General features: G+C 28.6%; 2 protein-coding genes across 4 annotated transcripts in view; one reads left to right on the top strand and one right to left on the bottom strand.

Annotated features, from left to right (window-relative positions):
• Window positions 1-3,530: 3,530 nt before the first annotated feature.
• Sema5c (Semaphorin 5c) overlaps window positions 3,531-10,418 on the top strand; it is a 74,994-nt gene continuing 68,106 nt past the window's right edge. Inside the window, exon 1 of the mRNA XM_074238487.1 lies at window positions 3,531-4,092. The gene's annotated coding sequence lies outside the window, so the exon portion shown is untranslated. The remainder of the gene's footprint in view (window positions 4,093-10,418) is intronic.
• On the bottom strand, window positions 8,034-9,823 carry LOC141524127 (uncharacterized). 3 transcript variants are annotated; one of them, XM_074237792.1, is made up of 4 exons: window positions 9,034-9,823; window positions 8,740-8,941; window positions 8,255-8,591; window positions 8,034-8,161 (listed from the first exon to the last, which is right to left on the bottom strand). In XM_074237792.1, exons 3-4 carry the CDS (start codon window positions 8,576-8,578, stop codon window positions 8,159-8,161), a joined length of 327 nt encoding a protein of 108 aa, XP_074093893.1. In that variant the 5' UTR covers window positions 8,579-8,591; window positions 8,740-8,941; window positions 9,034-9,823; the 3' UTR covers window positions 8,034-8,158. The 3 variants fall into 3 exon arrangements, with proteins under 3 accessions (XP_074093893.1, XP_074093892.1, XP_074093891.1); XM_074237791.1 differs by having other exon boundaries at window positions 8,740-8,955; window positions 9,037-9,823; XM_074237790.1 differs by having other exon boundaries at window positions 8,740-9,823.

The following is a 10,418-nucleotide window of genomic DNA, read 5'->3' as shown; positions in this document are numbered from 1 at the left end:
AAAAAAAAAATAAATAAATTTAGCAGTAAAAATTTAAAGCTAAATTATTTTTTTTTCAGGTAAATTAATTGTTGATAAATTGAATAAATATTGAGATAAACACAATTGAAATTTGAAAGAGCTAAAAAAAGAAAGTTTGTCCGGTATCTCGTTAATCATGTCAATACACTTCATCGTATGCGTATGCGTATGATATCAGTTGTAAAAGTGCCTCGCCTACATAATACAGCATATAACTTGGTGTGTCAAGAAGATTTAACGATATCGAAACACCTCATTGGATATTTCAGATGACGGCGAGTTAAATGATATGCTTGATACTTTGGCGTCGTCGATCTGATCCACCATCGATTATATTATTATCATGACGATGAAAATTGTAATTGCTTCCCGATGAAATGATATATGAGCTGTTACACGGGAGAAAAAAGTTACTTGATGTGAGAATAGTATATTACACACCGAGGGAAGTAAAGTAAGAAATGTCTCAGATCACATGCAATTGTTAACCGAGGCGAAGCCGATGTGATTTGATAATAAATTAATTTGATGAGAGAGAAAAAAAATGAAGAATATCATTTTGAAGTAAAATTTATTTCAGCTAAAGAAGATTTTTTAGTTCAAGTATTAATTCACATAAAGATTTATTATTGAATCGACAACTTTTATAATCAAGATTGTCAAAAGAAAATTAATTTTCAAGGATTAAAAAATGAAAAAATAATAATTTATAACTAAATAAATAATGAAAATCTCAGAAAAATTGAAATTAATTTAATTTCAGTCAAATTAAAAATCCAAAAATATAAATTACTTTAAATTTATAAAAATGAAAATGTTTCTTAATTAAGAAAAATTTTCTCTAATAAAATAATTTTTTGTAGTGAACTTGTAAATCAGAATTTATACTATTAATAAACAATATACATTGTACACATAAATAAAAATAGTTTTAAGTATGACTAAGCACTCACCAGCAGCAGCAAACAAATTTATCTAAACATCACCAAACAGATATCTTAAGAAGACACAGAAACCTATGGACGCTATATAGACCCATTATGAGATAACTCTGAAAAATGTCGAAGCGATAACGATAAGTGATCTGTACCTATCTCTGTACCTATCTACCTTCGAATGAAAATCATTAAGCTAAGTAAGGTAAAGTGTTTCACCTTTTCGGAAAAAAAAAATTTTTAAGCTCAGCAAAAACATTTTTTTTGTTGACTCAGTCCTTTGTCAAAAGACGCATCTCGTTTTGTTTTTCTTAGTCTCTTTTTGTCAACACTTCATATAATTTTTCGTGGCAGGATAGTTGAAGGAGGACTAAGTGTTTACATGCAGACCTCTAAAGGATTTAAGAGGACACTCAATGGCAACACATTGTGACATTATGGATGAAGCACTACGGGAGGCTACTGGGATACATTTGTTTCCGTTTTCGTCCATTCCAAAAATTTTTCTCAGGGTAGATAAATTAGATTAAAAAAAAAAAAAAAATAGTCTAATACTAAAAGAAATTTAAAAAGTTGAAAATTGGTTCGAATGATTTTTAATAATTAGTTTTTTGTTGAATTTAATTTAAAAGATTTTTTTATTCAATTGTTTTAAACTTTCTCACTAAATCTCGAGTATTTTTAAACTTCATTTCAACAGTTACAGTATAGAATGTATCAACTTTTCGTATTAAATATAAATAGTCAAATTTCTATTTGCCGAAAAACTTTGAAACTAATAAACCGATTAAAACTCGGGAACTTAAATTGAATTTTTCCGGCCATGAATTTTTACTATTAGTTGGAAAAGTAACGTCTTAAGTTTCTCCTAAAATAATTTAGCAAGTGAAAAAAATCGTGACGTAATCACCGAAGGGTGAAAATGTAGTTAGTTAGAATTAGAAGGGACGGAAGTAATTTTAAAATGTTGTTAAGTGCTTAAAATTAGTATCTTATCTTTGTTTAATGTATTGTGTAAAAGCAGGTACTAAATAACAAAGCTACTTTTGAAAAATCTATTAAAAATACGAAGGGTTTGAGAATTGCGTTCCAGGTCAATGGGCCAATCTCTAAGGACAGATCATTCTACTGTTATTTTTTTTTCTTACAAATTTGAATAACGGATTAATCTTTCTTGTAAAAATTTTTAATTCATTTCTACACTATTAATTAAACTAAATGATTAATGTTCGGTATTCTATTAATAAACTGGCAATTAATATATTCGAATAAATACATCAGTTGTAAAAAAGCGATAAGTAAATTTAAAAATTTGAATAATAAATAAATCAAACTTTTTTTAGCTATTTATCATGTCACTAATTTTCTACTCTATTTACCATGGTCAGTACCTGTACCTATACATTACATCCCTCCAGCACAGTTCAACACATACGCGCTCGTACATGTATTAACATGCACACTTGCATGTATGCATGCACACATATTAATAGAGTACTAGTTTACTTGTCAAAAAATTGTGTAAAGACGAAAGATTAAAACTAGTAGGCTGCAGACTGGCGCCATTCTGGCGGTCATAGTTGGAAACACATAACATAATAATCTTTTTTTTTTTTATGTATATTATACATACCAATTCATTTATATTATATGCACTCACACATTCGTAGACATTTATATTTTTACACACGTAATAATAATACGTTGATGTTAGTGAATTACAAAATTATTATTATTGTTCAAAAAACTATTTTAAATAACTTTAATATTTTTTTTCAGTTAATTAAAATTCTATAATTATTTATAGGTGGGGTCAATCCCATTTTAGACCATAACTAGGTGAAAAATTAATACTTGTTTTTATTTTGTTTGTTTTTACGGGACATTTATGATAAAAAATATCGCGAAAGGAAAAACAAAGATTTCGATAGGTTTTTTTAACTTTAAAAATTGGAAAAAAAATTAGCTTTCATGTTTTAGGATAAATTTTCTATTTTATCTTTTTTGGATATTTTTAATATGTTTTTTTCTGAAAATTACATAAAAAAACGAACAATTTAAAAAAATTGATCAGTTTGATCAAAAAAAAAAAAATTAATATGGCTTAGTACGGGTTGAATCCACTTGTAAATAATTACCTAAAATTCTATTTTGTCGATAAAATTTTCACGATAAAAAATTTGTAAATTTCAAAAAAATTTACCTCAAAAAATGACCTCTATTCCTGTCAACAAGGCTTCAACCCCATAATTGTCTATATTTTTTATTCATCCTTTAATTAACTAAGTTCAAATTTTACCTACTCAAATTCCCATTGATCATAAAATGATTGATTTTAAATTGGAGTCAAAATTCGCAAAAACCGCTAGTAAATTTGTGACAAACTAACACACACGCGATACATACTCACTATCTCTCTCCAGCTCTCTATCTAACTCCTTCTTTCTCTTTCTTCTGATCCTATACACATACCAAACTGTAGATCGTATTCTCGTGCATTGCGGGATACTCTTACAACAGGGTTACCCACTCTTACAAAGCAACGTCAAAGCTGAACTCAACAGAAGTAAACTTGTGGAGTAGTAAGTTTGAGTTGAGCGTGTTGTACCACGCTACACCACGAGTTGTCTTTCGTACGATCACGATTTTACGTTCAGTCAGTACCTAACTACGGTACATAACACTACTACACGGTATATACGTACCATCCATTAAATATATATATAAATCTCGTGCGTTTATTGCTCTCGTGCGTCATTCAAAACAGCGCGGGAAAATATAAACAAACAATTTACCGACTCAAATTGAATTTTTACCACCAAGTTCAAAACTTTAATCGCAAGCTTTAGTCAAAACATCCTCCAAAAATTAAAATTTTTCAAAACAAATCCGTGAACAGTTAAATAGTTAAATTTTGTGCGACTTTTAGTGGATTTACTCCGATCAATAAAACAGTAAAATAATAGTTAAGTGTAACAAAACTTCGATAAACATGGAACTTATTTTGGAGTGATAATCGATCGTCGACCCAATATCAACATTTGTTTACTGAGTTGTTATTTAATTCAATAATTATAATTATCATGTGTATTATGACTGATATTTCGATGACTGCTGAATTATAAATAACGATAATGTAAGTTTTAATTGATAAGAATTTTGTAATTTTAAATTTCATTCCAGTGCGGGCTTTTTTCAATACCAATTGCTTTAAATTGAAGATGATTAATGCATACTTTTTATTAGATTTTTTATTTTTTTGTTATTAGATGTTGTTTTATTGGTCCTTATTAACAGTAATGTTAATGTATGCCGTTTGAGATATTTGTTTACTTATACTCTTTCTATTTAGAGTCTTTAAAGCCGCCAATTTGGAGCATTTAAGTCCTTCAATCTGAATCAAAATAATAAGCTTATTCTTTTTTTTTTTTATCAATAAATTTAAAAATTAATTTTATTCAAAAAGAAGAATTTTCAAAAAAAAAAAATTAATTTGATTTAAGTGAAAAATTGATGAACCAAGAAAATTATTTGTGTAATTTTTGAATGAAGCGGAAAATTTTTTGAAATAAAAAAAATTTTTTTAAGCCAAAAACAAATTCTCCAAATGATTTTTTTGGTTCAAATGAATTTTTTTTATGGATCATATACAGTATGACAACAATATTTTTTGTGTGTGTGTGATGTATGATATGCGAGTGCTTCCTGGTGTAAAATTGTAAATATAAAGTATGTACTTCAATTTAAAAGTAATATCGTCAGCGCAAACTTGCTCACATACTTGATATGATGAAAACGGTTATTTATACGAATTTTAACTCCATGGTTGTATTAACAAGTCTTGGAACCTGTTGATCACTGCATAGTACTGCTATATTTGACTTCGGAAGCTTCGGTAAATTATTATGGAACACTGTCATTAATTTGATACCTTCCACGATTTATTTGATTTTCTCACATTATGTTCAGAGATATTTTTATAAAATTATATTTTGTTTGAACATATATATGTATATATTTTAGTGTGTAATTTTGTTCTTTCTTTTTTATGTTAATTTGGTCCAAAAACATGCTTGGAGTTCAAACTCATATCATATTAATATAATTTTTTTTTATAAAATTTACAGACTTGAAAATTTTTGAAACTTGAGAAAGTTTTCTGGTAAAAAAATTGGATCAAAATTTTAAATCAAAAGAAATTTGTTTTGAAAATAAAAATTGTATTGTAAGAATAAAAATTGACTCATTAAAAATACAATTTTTTATGAATTTTAAATTTGAATAAATGCTAATTGTAATTGTTTTTTTAGACTGTAATTTAATAAATAATAAAATTGATTAATTCTATTACTAGCGTTTTTTTTAAAATAAAATAGACATTAAATATAAATATTGCGGACAAATGAAAAATTTTTTTCGCAGTTAAATTCAAGTCTGCAACCTGTTACTAAATAGAATTCATAATAAAATTAGTTCAAAATACATATAATAGTGCATATTGTAACAGTTAACGGTAGCATCATATAATAATTCAACGCACGGAAGTGCGAAGGTCGTTTACATCCACCAGAAATAAACAAAACAAGAGTAAAACTACTATACCACACTATAGGATATTGATGTAATGTTATAAAATCTAGTTTTATTTAAAAACACGATACTGGTCAATGAGAACGGATGTTTATAACACCATCATATACTTGTTATTAAACATTTCTTGGATACGTTTACATTAGCATTATACCCAATCCATAATAATTAACAAGCCACTCATACACACTCACATACAACTATATATTTATATTTTATAGGCATTCTTACTTTCTTGACGAAGGAAACTGAAAGCCTGCATTTAGTCAAGCGTGTCATTCATAGATTCGAATAAAATTTTTATCCATCTCTTTTTATATTTATAAATTTTTATTTATAACCATATGAATAATAAAAAAGGCGAGAGTTTTAGCGGTTAGTTTGTAATGAGAATTCGTCGAAAAACGGCACTGGCGATGAAAAATACTCGTCCGGATTTGTTTTTTTAAATTTTGTTATTTAAATGGCTTGTCTCTTTGTCTTTGTCTGTCTTTAATTCTATCCTCGGTCTTCATTTGTATGGTTTAGTTTAGTTATATTTTGTTTGGCTCGGTCACCACCAAAAGACATGAATTATTTATTAAGGCGTGTCCGAAGATCTCCCTTCAGTAGTTTACTTGTGTTAGTCGTCGTACTAGATATAGTGCTTACATATACGTTTAAATATATGTGTATGTGTTTGCATGGGTAAGATAGGAGAGTAGACAACGAAAAAAGAAATAAAGAGTTGAGCTACGGCTTAGATCACGATTTTATGATATCCAATCTGCTTTCAAAGAGTTTTGTCTTCCGTCAACTCGTTTGATTCATACTTTTTTGGTGATTTTTGTGTTGACGTATTTATTATTATTTTTAAGAACTGCAACAAAAAATTTCTCAATTATTATTGTTATTATTTTTTTTTTTTTAAGTCGCATAAACTACTATAGTAGTATATGACCTTATAAGACTCGTTTTATTTTTTGGGCTGAGCAGAATAATACACTTGAATATTGAAAATTTCTATTGGTGTACGCCGGGCTCGAACCCGGGCCAATGCTTTGGTAAGCAAAGGCCGGATCCGATAGGCTACTGCGCGCCTTCAATCATTATTATTGTAAGTATTATTTTTGATGAATGTTAATTTTATAAAGATATTAAAATATTAAAATTTCATAAAAATTGTACAGGTAGATCCAGAAATATTGACTAAAAATGATTAAGCATTGATTTTGAGTATGAATGCGATGTAAAAACTTTATTAAATGTATGAAGATACAATTGACTTGAATTTTAACGCGATATTATTTGGATACTAAAAATACAGTAAATTATTATTACCATTATTTTTCTTTTAAATCAAATTTCCCGCTAGCAAAAAAAAGACGGCACTATTTTGACAGATGGATAGTAGAGTTAGTAATCAGGTGTTAATTATTAGTACAGATTGACAAGTTATAACAGAGTATAATTATTATTATGAAAATTTTACGTAGACTGTTGGACGACATGTTTTATGTTTTGTTTAATCAGTTATATTACGAGTTACGAGAGTATTTACACTATGTTGACTCAAGTTTCGGTACAATGGCGTAAATTTTAACTTCAAGTTCCGCCATCGCTTAACTATTTATACGAGTTACCGTTTTATAGTTTCTGTTGATTATTACCTAAAATTATACCTTGAATATACTTAATTATATTCATCGTTTATCGTTTCATTCTTCCTACTTAGGAAAACAACTGAATTTGGTGATTTATTACTTTAAGCTGCTTATCATGATAACCACACCTGATTCAGCAAAGTTACGAATTTCGTGATAAAAAATAATGTATGTTACAGATGTAACATCACATTAATAAGTGGATTTATATTTCACACGTGTTTCATACGTCAGGTATATAAGAAGTTGGTCAATTAAACCGTTTAATGCCTCATTAAAATTACAATCGTAATGTTTTATATCATAATGTCAGAATGTAGTTGTTTTTTAGTTCTACGTCAATGATTTTTACCTTCACATTGAAATTTATGAACCACATGTATGTTTACATTTATCCATATAATTATTTGTCTAAATTAAGCAAAATATTAAAAAAAAAAATTTTTGTTTTATGAAGAATGACAATGAATTTTTTTTTAAGACGATTTATTGCGCGATCATTAAATTATGAAATTTTTAAGATTTAACAAGCGTAGTTTTTCATTCAAAGGCTGGTATATCACACAATATCGCTCAGAGACCGTGAAAAGGTAAATCAAAGCTAAACAAACTGAATTAGCGACCTTGGTGTTAATCTAATCTAAAAAAATTTCAGTTTATATAATAGTGGGCCTGAAGAAATGTACGCCTAAGTTTTAAATATTAAAAAAAGATATTAATATATAAAATTTTAAAAGTTTTGCACCCAAAAAAATTTTTTGTTAGCGTAGAGATAACACAGGTCATTATTAAAAACTAAAAATTAACCAAAAGTTCTTTTATTAAACGAATTCATTTTTTATACAATAAAAATTGACCAATTTGATAATTTGAAAACTTGTTTTTTGCTTTAAATTGTAATTTTTTCTTAAAAAAAATTATCTCCTGGGGAAGTAATTAGATCATCCCTCAAACTTGAAATTGCTTGGATTACTACAAAAAGGAAAAAAATACTATTAAGTATCTCTGAAAACTAAAATACGATAAAACATATCAGTGGTTATTATAAAAAGTCAAAACACTTACGCAAGTGCTGCAACCTGGGCTTACAAGGGTGTTGACAGCATTGATAACTTCGTTGTTGCCTTTGTTGATTCCTCCGATGTTTCCTACCTTGTTGTTAATATTGACACCAACAATATCTACTTTAGAAGGTCCACAGCCTCCAGAAGGCCCGCAACCTCCAGAAGGTCTGCTTCCTCCAGAAGGTCTGCTCCCTCCAAAAGGTCTGCTCCCTCCAGATGGTCTACAACCTCCAGAAGACCCGCAGCTTGGAGCAGGCTTGGAGCCGCATGATGCTGCAGCACAAGCAACCATGGCGGCCATGAATAAAACAGTTGCGAAATGCATCTTGGTATTGTACCTGTGATCAATCAAAGAAACGTTTTAGGTCTATCGTTATAATATGAAGACGTATCAAACTATATCAAAGCCAGACATGGCTTGATATGAACAGATCAAATTTTTTTATTTTGTCATATATGGAGCTACTATTAATTATTAATACTCACGTTGTTAGTATTCAAAATTGAACAGGTCTTTATGTTTTCCAAACTTGGAACTTCGTGATGAGTTGATCCATTTCTCGAGTATATATAGTTCCGCGAACGCTAGGAAAAACCGCGATACTTTGTTTCCGATTAGGTCGTCGACATCTTTTGTTATTACACGTTGAGAGACAACAAACACTGATGTTGTTGCAACTGAATAAAACTTTAGACAATCACCTGAAAGGTAATTGTTCCATTGTTGGAGCTGTTGAACAGTCTAATGATTCAGATCAATAACAACTTTTTTCCTCCTACCACCTGAGGTTGAAAATCTTGGAAAGGGTCACATCGGTCAAATTCGCGTCGTACCAAAGCATTCTCCTCAATGGAAGTTTTTGACGACAGTTTTGTGTAATTAAAAGACTATATGTGAGTAAATTGGCATATGTGACTTTGTAATTCAAAAAGTTAGACTGCTCGAAGCTCAATACAAAAAGTTCAGTTATATTATCGAAAGTTTTTTGATTCTAGGCTGGAAGATCTATCAATTGTGATTCGTAGATCGTCGAATCCAATTTATAAATAAACATATGTTATAATAAATTATTTTTGTGAAATATTATAAAACTTAGTTGTAACCACAATATATGTTTCTGTAATTTTGTCGTTTGATAGTTCAACGAAACCATTGTTAAATGTGCAACATAATTAAATTATTGAAAAAAAAAATTTAATCTGTCTTAGATCATATATAATTATTGATTAATGAAAATTCTTCACCTGAAAAAAATATTTCACAATTTTTCCTAATCAAGAATCACCGAGCGCGTAAAAATTAATTTCTACTATAAGTACCGCTTTCAATAGGCACAATTATAATTTCTCTTAAAAAATTTTTGAGTTCTAATCATAATCAATCACTTGGGCAGCTATAACCTGAAAATACTAATTAAGTAATTTACATGTTAAGTAAAGAGTTAAGCGGACGATATCTCGGTGATTTAGAGGTATGATAAATAGGATCCATAAATTCATAAAAATCTATGTATTAATAATTACTGTTGTCACCACAGGGAGTGAAAGATTATTCAAATGTAATGTCTAAAATTACACATTTATTAATGTTCAGAACTTTCCACGTATTCATTTTCCATAGAAGACGATTTATAATAGATGAACAGAACTATAAACCTTTTAAATATATATATATATATATATATATAGATATAAAGATACAAATCAACCATCAAAATCGACCGGAAGAAAATTCTTCGGCAGATTACGATACAGAATTTTTTAATTTAATCAAAAATCCAATAAATATTATTTTAAACTATGTTACGTTAGATTCTAAGAAGCGAAATAAAATAAAAAATATGTACGGTATTTTCAAGAAATGTAAGCTAGTTTTACGTGTAATTTGAACAGCATGTACTTTCATAAACGTGACAGAACATAAAGTGCTTAATATGTTCGACCTATTCTTTCTTAAATCACAGATTATTTTCTCAGAAGATCGTCATTGTAATTTAAATTTTAACGATTACAAATAAATATAATGGATTTCATCGAGTTTTTACTGAGTTTTTACTCAGTAACGCAAATTATCGGTAGAACATTTAAAGTTAAGAAGCATAAATAGGTATATAGTTTGAGCATGACGCTCAATAGGATAAAGAACAGCTGCAAATCATAGGCAC

This window comes from Cotesia typhae, unplaced genomic scaffold (genome assembly GCF_013202065.1).
Source record: "Cotesia typhae breed Kobodo isofemale line unplaced genomic scaffold, CoteBio_Ctyphae contig_22, whole genome shotgun sequence".
NCBI classification, from domain to species: domain Eukaryota; kingdom Metazoa; phylum Arthropoda; class Insecta; order Hymenoptera; family Braconidae; genus Cotesia; species Cotesia typhae.
Note: the sequence above shows the minus strand (reverse complement) of the source record. Positions and strands in the feature narration are given on the sequence as shown.

Excerpts from the sequence above, each read along its gene's own strand:
- LOC141524127 (XM_074237790.1), bottom strand. The coding sequence starts at position 8,578 with ATGCATTTCGCAACTGTTTTATTCATGGCCGCCATGGTTGCTTGTGCT.